This window comes from Paralichthys olivaceus, chromosome 4, assembly GCF_024713975.1.
Source record: "Paralichthys olivaceus isolate ysfri-2021 chromosome 4, ASM2471397v2, whole genome shotgun sequence".
Taxonomy (NCBI): domain Eukaryota; kingdom Metazoa; phylum Chordata; class Actinopteri; order Pleuronectiformes; family Paralichthyidae; genus Paralichthys; species Paralichthys olivaceus.
In genome coordinates, this window is record NC_091096.1 from 9849593 (window position 1) to 9867458 (window position 17866).

At 39.8% G+C, this 17866-nt stretch overlaps 1 protein-coding gene and 1 long non-coding RNA gene across 3 annotated transcripts; one reads left to right on the plus strand and one right to left on the minus strand.

Moving 5' to 3' along the window:
• The first annotated feature begins 538 nt into the window (after positions 1-538).
• rab3c (RAB3C, member RAS oncogene family) lies at positions 539-16477 on the plus strand. Of its 2 annotated transcripts, none has more exons than XM_069523630.1 (5): positions 539-687; positions 2541-2765; positions 8812-8930; positions 12954-13078; positions 13744-16477. In XM_069523630.1, exons 1-5 carry the CDS (start codon positions 670-672, stop codon positions 13932-13934), a joined length of 678 nt encoding a protein of 225 aa, XP_069379731.1. In that variant the 5' UTR covers positions 539-669; the 3' UTR covers positions 13935-16477. The 2 variants fall into 2 exon arrangements, with proteins under 2 accessions (XP_069379731.1, XP_069379732.1); XM_069523631.1 differs by lacking the exon at positions 539-687 and adding an exon at positions 1024-1160.
• Positions 2782-8032, minus strand: LOC138407477 (uncharacterized). Its single transcript, XR_011240884.1, has 3 exons — positions 7345-8032; positions 7196-7261; positions 2782-6562 (listed from the first exon to the last, which is right to left on the minus strand). It is a non-coding gene; the product is annotated as an uncharacterized lncRNA (long non-coding RNA).
• Positions 16478-17866: the final 1389 nt, after the last annotated feature.

The window sequence follows — 17866 nt, forward strand, 5'->3', positions numbered from 1 at the left end:
ACACACACACACACACACACACACACACACACACACACACACACACACACACACACACACACACACACACACACTTCAAAGGGCAGTTACCTTTATACACACATCATATCAAATGTCAGCCACAGCCTTTATATCTAGTTGTACTTCACCATTATATAACAGCCTCGATGTGAATGTGTCTGTGGACTGGTCTATGAGAAGCAACGTTGCCTTCAGGGGCAAGATAGGAAATAGGAATTATACCGAATGCTGATCCTCATTTCCTTATTGCAGTTTCCCATTAATGGTGAGGGTTTATAATCCACCTAGAAAAAGGGGTTGATGAGAATGGAGTTGCAAAAATTGTCCTTTTTTTCCCACTTCTTCATCCTGCTCCCATTAAAAGGCCCATAATAACAACAACAATAATAACAATGAATATAATAATAATTGGCACTCAGGCCTTTGTTTACTCAGCCGCCTGTGAAGCGGAGCTGGCTGCAGCCTGCAGGGCGGGGAGGGGGACGAGAGCAGGGCCGAGCGACAGTGACGCACAAGGAGAGGAGGCTGGTATATCTGCTTCCAGAAAAGAAAAGAAATAAATAATAATTCATGCTGCCCAGCTGGGAGTTTGGTTCGCCTCTGGAGTGAATCTGAAAACAAGCAGGGGGCCATATTGCTGAGGATTAAATGGATTTGTATGGGAAGGTAAGATGCATGATTGTACTAGCAGGCTAGAGAAATTAAAAGATTATAGACATTATAGAGATTGTGCACAAGGATTTCTGCAAGAATATTAACAGAATTACAGCTGTGAACATCTTGGCTGCGCTGCATGCCGAGTAATGTAGTCGAATCTGCACTTCGGATGTCGCCCTCCGCCTCTGCATCGGCACCGAGCAAAAACTACAACCCCCATATCTCGAGCCCCCCCCCATGCTAACGTCAGAGACCCTCGACGTAACGCACTTCGCTCGTGCTCGTCATCTCACGCGAGCCAGCCAGCACGCGTGCCAGATCCGAGGCGGAGGGGACAGCTCCCAAGTGCTGAAACCGGTGCGCGCTCCAAACTGAGACACGGAGGGGGGAACATCAACTGCATTTTACATCTACATATTAAAAAACACCGAGTTCTGCAAAACAGAGGCAGAAACAGACCAGAGCCGAGGCCTTCAAATCAGGTTTGTTACCACAACGTCCTCAACGCGTTTCGGGTATAGTTTAATGTGCAAGAATTTCAGCCAGAGATTCAAAATGACCTCTTGCACAAATATCCTCGTTTTATATTCTCCATGCATGCAGCTGCCTTGATCCTCCAAGTGCGGTTTTAGATCAGGTCGAGGGTTTTATCGTGTTTTGTGTGGTGATGCCAGCCGTGCACTGATGTTTCGGCGGTGTCCTTGCAAACGCTGCCTCAATGGTGATTTTTTTTTTCCGGAAATCCAGCGCAGGATGTGCAGGATGAATGTCCGGCATCTTTTATAACCGCATAAACAGGGAGAGGGGGAGAGTCGGCTGCACATGTCTGTCATATAAGAGCAGTGGCTTTGTCAAAAAAATACAATCACCTTGGAGCTAAAGATGACTGTGCTCTTGTCATCCTGCAGATTATAGTGCACTTGTCCTCTTAGGGTCGTTGACTGCCGACAGCTTGCACGGAAATGCTCGGTGTATGTGCGTCGTTGGAGGTGAAAGATGCACTTATATTAGCATTTGTATAACAGGGAGTTAAAGCTGTTTTAAAGAAGATAAAGATTTCATGTTTAGTAAGAATGGACTGTCAAATGAAAATATATTTGAAAGGGAGAGAAGAGTGAAGCTTGACAGGTTTTTCTCCAGTACAATATAGATCCACTTCTACCAGTACATAAAATACAAAATCTATCCATGAGCTTTATGTTTCTCTTAAGGTAACAACAGAAATAATAGTAAATTCCATTAATGGAACCCTAGTGAAAAAACAAAAGGTTTAGAGAAAACAAGCTCAGCTATTTTAGATTCATGGATATCTTATCCTCATCAATACAACATTGATGTATAGCAGTTTCATTATGGACCAAAATCTGATGCTAAACTCACTCAGAAATGTCAATATAATTTAAAAATGGTACACCACCTTTAAAAGATGCCAGCACATAAAATACTATCTATGAGCAATATATTGCTCTTTAAGTAATAACGTCGATAACAGTCGTTTTAGTTGATGGAATCCTCGTGGAGAAAACAAACTCAGCTTTTTCAAATCCTTGTAATCTTATACTCATCAATACAACAGCATGCTGTGTTGGTCATGCTGTGCTGCCTGACACAGCCTTCTGTCACCTCTGATCTGTGGCCTGTATAACAAGCTCTTACTGCTCTCTACATTCAGCTAGTTCTCTTACTGTCACTTCCTGGCCTGTGTTCATATAGACTAGAATGTTATTTTAATGAGAACTGAAAAACGTATGATTATTCATGTTCGTATTCTTTCTTGTGCTTAACTATCTTGAAAAGCTTCCTATTAACTGTCAAGGTGAATCTCTTGATTATTTTCAGCGTCTCTTGTTTTGGTTTTGCAGATGGCTGCCACTCAGGATGCGAAGGGGAAGGGAGAGGGAGGGGACCAAAACTTTGACTACATGTTCAAGCTGCTGATCATCGGCAACAGCAGCGTGGGCAAAACGTCTTTCCTGTTCCGCTACGCCGATGATGCTTTTACCTCGGCTTTCGTCAGCACGGTGGGCATCGACTTCAAAGTAAAGACCGTGTACAAGAATGACAAGAGGATCAAACTGCAGATCTGGGTAAGTGATATACAAACCCAACTATTGAAGATTTAGAGGCGAGCCACAAAATGTTTGATCCCAGAACAAACCAGATACAACAAGTGGAATAAAGCATCAAAGATCAGTTAATTCTGCTAATCATGTATTCCTCAGCCAGTCAACTCCAGATAATAACTTACTTTCCTCCTGTAAATCCATCTATTTAGGACGCTTGACTCGGATTAGCATATAACTGAATGAAGGTAATTTTATGGACCACAAACTGCAGCAGTACATTTTCCTTTCACTGTTTCTTTGTCATTCCTTTCATGCACACATTTCCATCTAATCCACTTCAATCCTGGACATTTGCATGTTGAAACACAATTCATGTCTGGGAGAAATCTGTTTTCAGTTGTCCTCCAAGGTCTCCTGGAGGACTTGCCATGCTCTATAGGGGGGAAGGGGCTCTTCAGAGACGCCCTGCCCCCTTGTTACTCCTGTGCTTTTCATCTCTGGTGTTCCTGCAGAGAGACTCCTGTCCATAAAGGGCTGTCAATCTTTTGCCCAGAGACCCACTTTCTCTTGACCTCTGCCCATGTCCTTCTGTGTTGATCAATACAATTCAAGGACTGTGACAGGCTGTGACTTGATGGTGATGTGCTCTGCTCTAGAAACAAGTCCTGCATACATGGGATCACCTATGGGTTAATTCAATCTGGTCGTGGTTTGGCTCTTAGGTCGGAGCATGCTTGCTTGGTATGCTTGGACACACTTCCCCTTCTCTGCATCTGTTGTTGCAGAAAAGATTTGCTCAATGTTGTGGATACTTATGTCAAGTATCTTTGAAGCCAAACCTACATCTTTCACTATTTTAGCTGTTCATGTCATTAAAAGCAATCTTTAAAGATCATTTCAGACAAAAACGATGATTGAACTCATGAAGTAATGATTTTTTTTACCATCGCGACCATGGACGGATTCCTAGAATTATTTGATAGACGAGTGTTTATCAAATAATTACATTCAGTGATTTGTTTCTCAGTCTTGAAAAACATGTGGCACCTCAGCTGCATGCCTAACTAATAGAAGAAAGATCCAGGAAAGGTTATATTGGGTTTTCTAGGTTTAACACTCAACGATGGAAGGACGGAGACAGATGGAAGTCTCAACATTACTAACAGGAGACTAGTAAGTGTTATTTTGGCACGCGGTGGGGAAGTACAATGAAGCAACACCTTCCTCACAATGTGTGGGAAAGTGAAAAATGTCTGAGGCTGTTTAATTAGGAGTTCATCTGAGCTGTTGAGGCAGATTGTCTCTTAATTCCTCTGAGATACTGAGGAGGAGGATTTCTTTCATTTCTTCTCCTCGTCAGTTTCCTCTGTAATACACCAAATGCCAGTTCTACTAAGAAGCGTTTGCTCTCTCTTGTCATAGTAGTTGCCGTTTGCCGCAATGGGCCATCCCCAGATATTTGGTTGTTTGCTAATCACACAAAAAAGATAGAGAAGAAGTGCCAGCAGAATGTGAAAACTGAGTTTCGAGCAGTCAAAAGACCAATCGGGATAATGTGTTTCCATCATTAGCAAAGACAAGCATATTCAGAGGTAAAAAGGATTGGCCTTGCATCCAGTTAATTGGCCTGTCTTTTTTAATTGGGCTGAGGCAGAGCTGAGTCTACACTAAGTGGCCATTTAAGGTGATGGCTGTTGGTTCATGTCACTGTGGCCGTCGCACCATTTATCTCCTGAGAGATAAAGCGTCCTAATGCATCATAGACTCGTCCCTGTTGTCATATTAGGCCGAAGCAAGTGAGACGCCGGTGTGGAGCTTGTGGGAAACCGAAACTCTTTGTCAAGTGCCAGCCCTCACTCACGTCCCCTCGAGGTAGTCAGCTTCTGGGATCGATTTCTGCTCAGCTGTGGACTACAAGCGAAGCTTTTCAAGCAGCTCCAATTCTCGGGACTCAGCAGATTGTTTGTTTTTTCTGCCCCACTGTCTTTTTAATGGAGAACAAGCAAAGAGATTCACTAAAATAGCCTGGAAATGCAGAGGTCCTCGTCAAGCTCACAGCCCAAGATCGATAAGCTACTAAAATGTCCAAGACTTAGAATTCAGAATGGAACAAAAGGCTGTTCAGACGACAGAAGCATAGGTTACACTACATCATGACTTGGTGAATCCAGTTTCCACCTATTAAATCCCAAACATTCACAGTGTCTTCTGTTTCTTTAAATTTCAGTGGAAGCACAGTCACATAATTCGATTGGACCCTATTTTCTTTCAGCTCGGGGGCTGTGTGATATGGTCAAAAAGTACATCAAGATAAAAACAATTTCATATCAGTCAGTATCAATAATTATCAAGATAAATGTCACATTATTAGTTTTGAGTTCAAAGGCTAAAGGTTGTAGTTTAAAATTCTTTATGGGCAGAGCTGTGATATTAATAAAGAATTCCTATGTATTTATTTCTGAAAATACTATCTACAGCTCATGACTGCCTGTTTAACCCTCTTAACCTTGCAATAGAAAAGGTTCTTGAAATATTTTCGAAAGCAGACTCTGCACAAGTTAAAATGTTATATGAGTCAATAAACCACAATAAATGAGAAAAGTACTGAATTTGTGTTACAAATTAAAAAAGAAAAAATCTGTAATGATGGCAAATTTTGCTGAATAAACACACTGATCAAAACATTTTCTAAAAGATAAAAACATGAAAAAATATTTCCTGACACTGATGAAGTTATTTCCTGTTCCTCCTACTCACTCTGTGGCATCACCGCGCATATCAACACAATTTTCACAGCTTGAAACAAAACGTGATGATGTCATCACAAGCAGACAATGTGATGAAGAGAAACATAGATGCTTTAGCTTTCCAGTACAAAAGAATTCATGTTATAGCTAATATAGTTTTTTACTTTGGCAAAAGAAATAAAGAAGTTGAACTCCAACTGGTGACTTAATGCCCTGTGATAAAGCCCTGAAGTGGCCTATACACACCATATTATTGTGTATCATGTATTTTAGTCTGATTGTGAACTGACAACAGGTCAGAGCTAGCTGTGTGTGTGTGTGTGTGTGTGTGTGTGTGTGTGTGTGTGTGTGTGTGTGTGTGTGTAAGCTTGGCAGGCTATGAGCTCTGTGTGAAGTGAAGGTCGGAGCCATCCTCTGGCTATAACGGGCACACTGTTAAAGCCATGTGCAGAATGACACAAAGCAAAACCACTGCGGCAGATAACAATCCAGTGCTGCCTGTCGGGCTTGTGTTTAACAAGACTAAAGCAGGAACGCTGAACAAAACGCTCGGCCCAACATTAAAGCAGCCTCCGTGGGCTAAATCCCTCTTTTGCATCTTTTGAGTGTTTCTTTCTTTCTTATTGAGCGGAGGCTGTACTCGTGGACCTGTCGTGATTATTAGAGCAGTGACCAATGAACTAACACATTTAAACAAGTAATCAGACATGTGTGCTTAAGTCTGCACAGTGTTTGCTGGCAGTATCATGCCAAAGAGATTTTTCAAAACAAAAAAACATCTTGGTTTTCTAACCCCTCACATTGACAAAATGCTATAGGACAACTGAACTGAGTATATTTTATTTGTAGAAACTAAGTGAAGCCACTTTCAAACTAGAATGTCACTCAGTAGAGCGCATCCCTCCACCAAGGCCTAACAGTCCAAGTAAATTCAATCAAGCCCCGTTAAAATATCACACTCAGATATCAGTCCTTTAAATGTACCTGATTTTTCTCATAAGGGCAAATGTCCACTGATCCGGATCCGGTCTCAAATTGAATATGTTTCGTGTTAATCTGTTTTTTCTTAATCTTGTTCACAAACAAACACACAAACCAAAACACAAAGGGACAGGGGTGAAAACATAACCTCCTTGGTGCAGGTAATAAGCACTATTCTGTACATTGCAGTCTTTACAAGTTCTTGAAGCACAAAGCATAGTGGATCAAGAGCATAGAGAAGCAAAATGATTCAAACTTACAAAAGCACATTTTTTTAAGTGCTATGCTTAGAATGAGATGATCAATCTATGTGAAGTTTGTCTCACTTCAATCTTCAACCGACATAGATGATGTTGGAGTTATTCAAAAGTGAATATGCACTGTTTTCTTTTAACCATATAAAAGTGAAAGATAAAAACATAACAGATTATTTAGACTCTGACTGATCACCATGATCTCAAAACTAGAATTATCCTCCTCCTTAGTTCTTGGCCTACTTTAACATTTCTGTTCTTCTATTGAAGGCCACTTCAGGCTCAGTTTTTAAACTAAAACAAAGTGGTTGGGATCATATTGATCTTGAGGTTACAATGAATCTGTTGATACCAAACATATTATGCTAGTTTAAAGAGAAAGAGCTGAGTTGTTCTTTACTGTGATGTCCTCCACACCTCAGTGTAAAATGTTTGCTAGTAACTTTTACTCAAAACCTCATGAACTCACCTTGATTCACGTCCTCAGCAACAAATGAGGGAGCAGCTGTTAAAGTCTCAGGGGCTGTTTCTGAAACTGAGGGCAGGTGTTTAACGACGTTGAGCTTTTCCAGGTAATGTAAATAAATAGAACACATTGAAACTGTTAGTAATGCTCACCTCTCTATTGAGAAACACCTGTTAAGGCTTTTATCGCTCTTTCCTTTTCCCTTCTTTTATTTTCCCAGCTTTTGTGGTATCTCTATTTGCTTGGAGGAAGATATAACAATAGCACATGTGCTGCAGCCTCGAGCCCTGAGGCCTCACTCTGCTCATGAGCTGTGTTCAGCAGTGCTCAGGTGGACTAAACCATTGTCCTGCCTTTTTGTAGGGGGGTGAAAGGGAACACAGAGGATCCATTTTGGAAAGGGTAGATTTCTCAACTGATTAACCCAGTTAGTTTTATTTTACATATGATAGTCATTTTCTTAGATATCAAAATAATTGCAAACAAAACAATCTTTAAATTTTAGTATTAATATTTGTTTTTCTTATTTATCCTGAAGGTCCCATTCAGATTAAAAAGAGTCCTGATGGGCAGCAAATAAAAAATAGAAATAATATATATATAAATAACATATACAAAGCAAACAGACTAAAGCACAGGACAGACACAGGAGCACAGACATTGAAGTACAGGAGTCAATGGCAAAAAAGTAATTATGGAGAATATGAAGCAAATTTGAAAATCAACATCGTTCTATATAAACAGGTTTTAAAAGATTTTAAAACGTGCAAAGGAAGGTAACAAGTCCACATTTATTCCAGGCTTGTTGAGGGCCCTCCACCATTTGGGGCCCTGGTTAGTCAGTCCCACTTTTCCTCCCACTATGATGCCCCCTGAAGACTGAAGTTTACAAAGCCCCGAAACAACAGCAGAGTAAACAAACAGTACAAACAGAATGAACGTCAGTGGGATTTATGTGCCTTATCATAAAACTGCACATCCACACAACAATTACAGGAAGGTTTATAGAAAACCTGCAGGTTAAAGATCAAACAAACAGATGCATATTCTCCTCCATATTAAAACACACTTGCTATTGAAAAGCTTCGTCTGTCTGTGCTGGGAACCATTAGCATTTTCATTAAATCTTGCAGCGCTGCAGTGGGCACTTGTTTCCAGGGTGATCTGCATGTGTTTACAATGTACCACTGCTACTGAGTAATCACTCGCTTGTTTCGCCTTACAGTAATTCGTTCAGCCTTATCATGAACAATGAGCAGATTCCCAGTGTTTACATCATTTTACTTCTAATTTTAGACCTTCTCCTATCAGGCACACATGTCATAAAAGCTGCTGAGCTCTGAACGCTGCAGCACAGCGCCGAGTGGAGGAGAGAATCTATCACATCAGCCAAAACTGAACTGCTGGTTTTGGCACCTTATCACTGCGAAGCCAGTGAGTCAATTAGCATATTGATTATTTTCACAGTAAATGAAATCACGAGGAAATGAAGAAATCCAAAATCAACCCTTATTCATTTACCAATAAAGTGCAGAGCTGTGTTGATGCTGTTCAGCATGACAGTGCACATATCAGTCAGCTGGCTAACAGTAATGCTGTATCATGTTTTCTGTGTGTAGGACACAGCAGGCCAGGAGCGCTACAGGACCATCACCACCGCCTACTACCGCGGGGCCATGGGCTTCATTCTCATGTACGACATCACCAATGAAGAGTCGTTCGGTGCCGTGCAGGACTGGTGAGTCATCTTGGTCTGTTTCTGACAGTTTTGCATGAAGGGGCCAGTATGGGTTATACTGTTATGAGCAGTAGATCCATCCAAAGAGCTTCCTGTTTAACTCTATAATCCTAACAGACACACACTCTCTGTCTGTGTGTGTGTCAAAAAAGACTATGGTGCTGGAAGCAGTTTTACAGGAACAGTCAGCACACACAGGATATTTATTACCACAATAAGTGCAGAGGTGAGAGATGTATATACAAAAAAATATGTGCAATGAGAAAATATTAAGGGACCCAAAAAAACTTGATGAGCAGGGGGATATTGGGGAGCAGGGTGGCCGATTGAGTTGGCTGAGCGGGACTGAGGGAAGCAGGTATAAGCCGGTGATCCTGCGGCAAGAGGAGGAGACTGGGCTAGTGAAGAGTAGGCAGGAATACAAAAATCACCCACAAAAAAATTCTGAAGAGGACTGGTAAAGTTCAGCTGAACAGCAACAGCACAAGGAGAGAAGACGTTCTGGAAAGGAGGTGAAGATCGAGGCTTTATACAGCAGGACGCAGTGGCCCCCTTAACCCATTAGTGAATGTTCAAATAAATTGTCAAAATATTCAAAGTAAAAGTACTTGCTGAGTGTAGCCTATTCCCTAATTCAACGATCTACTACATCAGTAACTGTGCTGCAGACGATGCAACTGAAAACATTGTTATATAGTTAATGTCTGACTCTTGAATCCATCTGTTCCTTCACCAATGATGTGTGCTGCTGCAGGAGGCGGGGTCTAAAGTTACCTTGCCGCTCTGATTGGATCAATGGACCATTTCCCCTCTCGTTATTGATTATTTTTAAAAATATATAAAAACAAATGTAACGCGATGCATTGTAACAGCAGCTAAGACTGAGGAGAGTTTAAACAGAGCAGGGGCAAGCAAAATCCCACCACTGACCAACCAAGCATCAGTGGACCAGAAAACCAAGCCACATGTCATAATCCAACAGTCTGTCTCTAATATTTGTTTGACAGACTTGTTATGTAGCGTGTTTGTCTGTGAATCTATTTCAGACATGAGGGATCAAAGGGAAACTTGCAAAGGTCATGGCGGTGGTCCATTCATGAGTCACCCCAGCGTCTGTGGGCTGAACAATGACCCTGAGCCCGAGTCCAACTGTTTGGTGAATTACGAAGATGCATTCATGTCTAAACATGGCTTAGTAGGTGGCGCTCGATCAGCTGCAGAAACTGGGTTTCTATGTTAGATTTTTTACTGTAAGAAACATGCTCTCATCAGAACAACCAGGACAGCACAACAGCTTTGCAGAAACACAGTTCTGCCATAATCTTACACCAGGACTCTGCACAGGACTTGTGGTGAAAAACTGCCATTTCCCATTTTCTTTACACCCTGCCACCATCCTGCAGTAATCCCCCCCCCCCTGCTGCAGAGAGATTATCGGAGCACAGAACGAGAGAGGAAAGATTTCTGAATCATCATCTGCAAACTACAGGGAAATAATGATATGACTCATCCAGACTCAACAGAGAAAGTGGTATTTTTTCTTCACCTGCATGTCACTGAGTTTGCACTGATTGTAGGACAGTGACAAAGGAGATTAAGGCCAGTGTCTGCTCAGTCTTCGTCACTTTGCCTAGCAGCACTTGACAGCTGCTTAAACAAGCCCCTGACAGGGCCGGAGCTGCATTTACCCCAACTGAGCACAGTTAAAGCCTTGTATTCCGAGTTTAGCAATGCAATGTTTAATATAATACTGGTACAGGAATCCTGCAAAAAATGTTATGTGCAACAAAACAGTGCAGCATACCCAATAGCAGATACAGTACAGATCATTTGCACAACAGAGGATGAACCCCCGTTTACACTGAAGACATTACGGGTAAAAATAGCCATCAGTTAATATACATGAATTTTATTTTAGGTTCAGCTTAAAATGAAACCAGAAGTGTTCCCATGTCTCAGTTGCCTTTTGCTCATAATTAATTTTACCTAACACGTCTTCATGTGATGAAATCTTAATCATTTCATTAATCTATTCTTTTGCTGTTAGACATTTTTCCACCTTTTAATCTTGCAGCTTGATAAGACCAATATTTAATTTACCATCCGTTTGTATTCGGTATGATTGGACTCTGTTTTTTGCATTAACTGTGTTGAAATCCTTGACATTAGCAGCCGTATTTGTTATGAAATGAATTTATAAGTGAGGAAAACAGGGCTTTCTGGTGAAAAGAGGCTGCTGCCAGACACAGCTATTATTCTTTTAAGACCCATTTGACACTTTAATGGAATTCTGCCGTCTGTTTGTGATGGAGATGTTAATTAATGGAGCCAAGTGTGTCACTGGCAGCAACAATCCTGGAGAGTTACCTGTGAGCTTTTCAACACGGCGCACAAATCAGTGAGGAGTCTTGTCTTTTTACCCTTCGTAAAAACCAAAATCCTTCGTTTGAGTTATTTTGCCACAGGCTTTAATTCCACTTTCTCTTTCCCTTGTTCCTTCTGACAAGGTTGGAGCAAAAAAAAGAAAAAGAAAAGAGGTTTCCATGACAACGGCTCCTTCCTCGACTGTGGCTGAATTAAGCTTGTGACGTGCTCATTTCCTGCCCGTGACAGAGACGAAACAGGGAAATATGATAACGTTGGCATTAAAGGAAAGAAATATCTATCAAATCATTTGCAAAAGATAAATTTCATTACAACAATGATAAAGGATCTGCTTCTTTTTAATTCACCATCTGTCATTTTACCACTGGTAAACACAGACCCACAACATCCTGCATGTGTTGCGTGTTGGGAGATGTGACACAAGAGGCTTCTTGTCGGTTTATATTATTTGAAGTCAGAGTCTAAATGTTCCACATCTGACCTGCTACAACAAGCCAGAACTGGACAGAGAGAGGAGCACCAACCTCGTTCTGTTCTCTCTCTCTCTCTCTGAGCTATTGTTTCTTCCCCTCTTCCTGTTTTCAGCCCGTAGTATGTTCGCTGCCCTACTTTCAAACTGCAACACCACAGGAGGAAAATGTGTTCCTTAAATTCCTTCCCATATTGTGTGTACAAACGGCAGAGGTTAGCGCACTGACTCACAGCTAAATTCCTGTAAACATGAATGTTGTAATGGTCCTATTATCATGCTGAGACGTATGACATGGCTATAAAATACTTATTATTAGTTAAAAGTGCATACCGTGTCTGCATGTTTATCTGGCAATAGCTGATTTTACATATAGCATGTAATACTTTAGTGTGGGATGTAAAAATAAACCTTTCTTAAATCATTGAAACCTACTACATATTTGTAACACACGATAATGAGAAATGTTACTTTACAGGAGGCTGCCAATATCTGTCGCCTCTGCCAAGGAGGTTATGTCTTCACCCCTGTCCATTTGTTTCCAAACAAGATAATGTAAAATCTACTGGATGGATTACCATGAAACCTGGTTGAAGGATGTGGTATTGGTCAGAGACGAACATGTTAAATTTTAGTGCATCCATCCAGTAGCTTTTGTGTAATGCTGCTGAATATCTCAGTGATGATGCTGTGCAGCAACAATATCTAATAATACAGAGGCTAACAAGCATTCGTCCATTGTACAGTTAACAGAGGTCATAGAACTTGTCTAGAACAAAAGATGAAAATAAAGCCTTATAATTCAAGGGTCTTGGAATGTGTGATAAACATCATAGTCAAAAAATAGAAATGCCAACCTCAGAGCAGTGATTACATATTTTCAGTACACAGAGACAGCTGACCCACTTTCCCACTGCTGCCATCAGTGACTCAAATATTACACAATGATGAAATGACTCTGGTCCAAAACTTTATATCATGTCCCCCCCATCTGCCATATTTCATGTCTGTGTCCAAAGGCTCCCGTCCAATTGGAAGTGGCACAGGAAGTTTTGTGACACTTTCCATAAAACAGAGCAGCAGTGTTAATTTGACTGTTGTGTGTGTGTGTGGTTGTGTGGTTGTGTGTGTGTGTGTGTGTGTGTTTGTGTGTTTCTGATTCCCTGCAGGTCGACCCAGATAAAAACCTACTCATGGGATAATGCACAGGTGGTGCTGGCTGGGAATAAATGTGACATGGAGGAGGAGAGAGTGGTCTCAGTTGATAGTGGCAGACTGCTGGCAGAACAGCTGGGTAAGAGCAACACCCCCTGATTCAAATGGAAGGATTGTTTGTGGACCATGTGTTTCTCTGAGCAAAGACACTACTCTCTCCACCTTGTACATATAGAATATGTAAAGGAGTCTTTATATGATAGAAAACACACAAAACAATGAAAGGAAGTTAAATATTCCAAAATTTACCTGCAGAATAAGGTGACGAACAAAAACTGACAGTCCAACAATTCAGATGAGCAACAGGCAAAAATACAGGTTGAAAAAAGTCCAAAGGAAACAAAAACTCACAAAGCGTCAGGACTCTAAGGATAAGGCAACAAACAAGGTCCAACAAGCAGAGGTCACACACAAGGAATTTCTAAGACAATAATAATATAAATTAAATTAAATGGATGGAGGGCTTGTCTGCTTGGAGAACAAGGACAAGCTGGTAAATAGGAAATGGGATTTCAGGTGAACAAAAATTGGCAGGAAACTGAACAACAGCAGGAAGTATAACTAACAAGGTGAAGACTTAACAAAATAAAATAAGAAATTAAGTTATAGTCTATAATACAGGTCCTTAAATCGAATATGTATATACCTGAAAGAAACCTAAAAAGATGAAAATAATCATATCTATCTTATTATTAGTTTTTTGGCTTCTCTTCATGTTCTCACGTTACTCTTTCTCATCCCAAGGTTTTGAGTTCTTCGAGACGAGCGCCAAGGACAACGTCAACGTGAAGCAGACCTTCGAGCGTCTCGTCGACCTAATCTGCGACAAGATGTCCGAGAGCTTGGACACGGACCCGGCGGTCACCACGGGAGCGCCCACTGCCAAACTCACAGACACTGCTCCGCCCATGCAGCAGCCCGGATGCAACTGTTAGTAACGTTCTCCGGACTGCCGCTCAAACCCAGTTTAGTAGTAGAATAACAAAACGCTGTCGTATTGTCTCTCAACTTTATCACCTTATATCTAGAGAAAAATAACCAGACAAACACACATGGCTGTTACAAAATGTGTAACACTACAGGATATCTAGAATATAGAGACACTATTGGCATTCTTTGGCTAGTTAGTACAATTATAAGCCAAGTATGTTTGATAAGGCTGGATATAGTTCATAGTGTACAGTTAATCCAGAAAACCTTTAAAATCTTTAAGACCTAAAATAATTATAATATGAGGGATAAAATCAATGAGTGCTTTAATAATGATTTCATTTTTATTTTTTGTACAGTATTTTCGTTTTTCCTTTTCTAGGTTTATTTTCTCCTAAAGCTGCCAAATCAGTGATTTAGTGCACTATAGGACGTAGCGGATTTGTTTTGTGTAACGAGTGTGTGTTCTTGTGAGTGAGTGTGGGTTTGCATGAGTGTGTACCGTGTCTGAGTCACAAACGAGTGGAACGCTGCCATCTTAAAAATCATCTACCTTGGAATTTAAAAAAGTGGCCTTTTAGCATCTCCAACACGGCCTCTGTAAGTCCCTCCGTTAACCTCTTACTTTTTTGGAATTAATCCAGTATGTGTAACGTTGATGTAAGTACTACTCCATGTTTTGCTGTCCGTAGATGTGTGATATCTCTGGTAAGTAAAATGTGCTTAGCCTCCAAGACGACCCCTTTATAGTTTGATGCGATGAGCATGCTGCCAAAAAGTCACTCACTGTCTGTGCTGTTTCATCTAAAGAAAAGCCTTACCCGAATCTAACCATCCTCAACTCCACGTGATAGCAATGACCCAGCATTTAAATAAAAATAAATATCACACTACACAAGGCAGTGCAGTGTTTGATACATAAATATGCTCTGGCATGGAATAAACAGCCATATATTTAAAAAGCATTATTTCATTGTTCAGTCCGCATGCTGAAGTTTCATGTTTGTGCTGTTTAAGTCCCTTCTGAAAGAAAAATCTCACTAAGCTGCTTAGAAACAATGATCGAGAATTAAGGCCACTTCAAGGGGAAATAAATCAGAGATTTCTAGAATAAAGTCATTTCTGGCTATGTGTCATGTTGGACAGGGAATATGAGAAGATCAGCTGGTCAGCTGTGTCAAAATGAGGAAGGTGGAGCATTTTGTTAAGTTGTACTTTACATCTGTGGGATGTTCAAAGAGATTTTGTGTTTTCCCGAGAAATGACGAGACTGGCAATCAACATTTTGGATCCAGATTGAGTGAAACTCTCCTTGCTGGTTATTTCCTAAAAGATTATTCTTGTAGTATTATGAGTTTTTCCTCATAAAATTCTCCTAATATTAAGACTTTATTCTCGAAATCACAATTGTTTTTTTCCTTCAATATGGCCCTAATACAGAAAACATAGCTCTGACATACAGTAGTTTAAAATTGGAAGCTTCAATGGAGAAGATACTATTGAGATCTTAATAACTTAAGTCCGTATAGTAAAAAACTACAGTTTAATTTATAATCCAGAATGACTTTCAGGCCTGCAAGTAAAAAGAAAATAGTGCCAAATCATTACAGTTCCTTTAGCATCATTGGTTGTTTGTTGCATAGTTGAATAAAAGCAAAAAAAAAAATTGCATGAGGTCAGTCCTGACTTATCTATGTAGATTTATATAATAATAATAATAATAACAATAATAATAATAAGATAGTGTATATACATCACTCTATGTTACAGATCTTAGGAGCATTGTCATGGCGCTCGCTGTGAGATGCAATGGGCCAATAAGTGCAATATTTTATGAATTAAAACCCTGTACATAGTCTCTCCCGTCCTAGAGTACGACTCTGTGTGCAGGATGTGAGTGTGTGGCTCTGAAACTGATGTACAATCCCTCTAAGGATAAAGGAGTGTGTGCTTCACGCAGTAACTGCAGCCACTGAATGTGTGTGTGAGTGTGTGTACCTGCCATATTGAAGAGACAAATTACGTAATATATTGTATTGTTTTGTGTATACCTTTTGTACAAATGTATTCACGTACTAAATGCTGTTCCTGCTAACTGTTGGGTGTTGATTGAAGTTGTGTTATCATGTCAAAAATGCAGTGTTGTGAAAGATAACTTAGTCAGGAGGAAAACTTATACCATGCCATATGCCATACAGATGTAATAATAATAAAAGAAATGACAACAAAAAAAAACAAGGGGATGCACATTAACTAGTTCAGAGATCCTGCGCATATGTGTGTACACGTGCTCGGTGCGTGTGCATCTGTGTACGTGTGTGTGATAGAATTTTGTTAAAATAGCCATGAAATGAATTATTGCAACGATCAAAAGTCAAGATTCATTTCATAGAGGAAGAGTTCATGTAGCTGTTCAGAAAAAGTCACAAAATGTCATGTTAGAAAACTAAGACTTCACATGTAACTGAGTATATTTGTTTCTTGGAGTGCAAGCAAAGTAAGAAGTATGTTTTTGAGATTATAGGAAATAAATCAGATTCTATCAGTGGCTCCCTGTCTGATCTCTCTCTCTGAGGCTCTGCTGACTGGAAACCAAAAGGAGGGATTCAGCTGCTCAGTGTATTAATAGTCTGTGTTGTGTTTCTGCTCAGGCAGCAGAGGAGTCTTGTTCCTCTTCTAAAGGGATTGTACGCCACCTAGTGTGTCATCGATGTGCCTGCAACAACGAGATGTGATGGTTGCTGATGAATGAACATTGACAGTATTTGTATTTAAATATTAGAGAGGCAAATCCAGTGGTGTAATGTAACTAAGTACTGTAGTGAAATTGGCGGTACTTATTCACTTTTCTCTACCACACCACTACTATAACTACTACTACTACAATCTGTGTGGAAAATATTATACTTTCTACTACATTCATGTTACTTTGCATATGAAGTTTTAAAATCTAAGACTTTGGACGAGTCAATAAACTATGATTGTTTCAAATAAAAATAGCCAACAGTAATATTTAATAATATGACACCATAAGTGTATTTTCTCACGTACTGTATTCAAGGACTTTCAGGTACTTTAGACTTTACACTTCTATTTTAATTCAGAGGCAATATTTATACTTTTTACAAAGTATTTATCTGAAAGATACTTGTTCATGGAAAACTTAGAATTTACCTATGACACACGTGTTGAGTTTGTGATGCACTGTGAACAGTAAACTAATCAACAGTAGTAACAGAGTTGATATAATAATTGAATATATATTACTGAGAGTGCATACTGCTGCTTTTTCTATATTTTAACATTCTCTCCACTAAAATGTCTGTACTTTTACTTCAGTAACATTTTAAATATACGATTGGGTATTTTACTTTGGGAAGCTTTGTACTATTACTTTTCTTAAAAAATAACCCCTACTCTATAAATATACTAAAACACCTTTTCTTAATTTTGATCGATGTACCAAATTTATACAGTTGTTTATCAACCTGAATATTTACTCTTCTATTGAGGAACAAACTAAATCTTTGGGAGGAAAACTATGATAAAATGATCCTTTATTAACAAGTTCTAGCCACAGATTTACTGCTGTCACACAGCACTCAATCTGGTAGATTAATAGTTATGCAGTGGTTCACAAACAATGTATGGGCATGTAATGTTTTTCATGGACTACAGTTGTTTGCAACATAACTATTTAAAAGTGCAACTGTCTTCATGATTTATGCATTTTGTGGAAGTATAAAGATACATACAGTACAAATATTTCAAGCAGAAAAACTTCAAACCCCACACAGTGAGTAATCTGTGTGGACAAATTAAAATGCCAAATACATAAACAACCACCAGGATTTTTGAAAGTCTCCTCATGGATTCATCTCTTTAAGAAATAAAATAAAACACAACATCCACCCCCCACTGGACAGTTCTAGTCTTT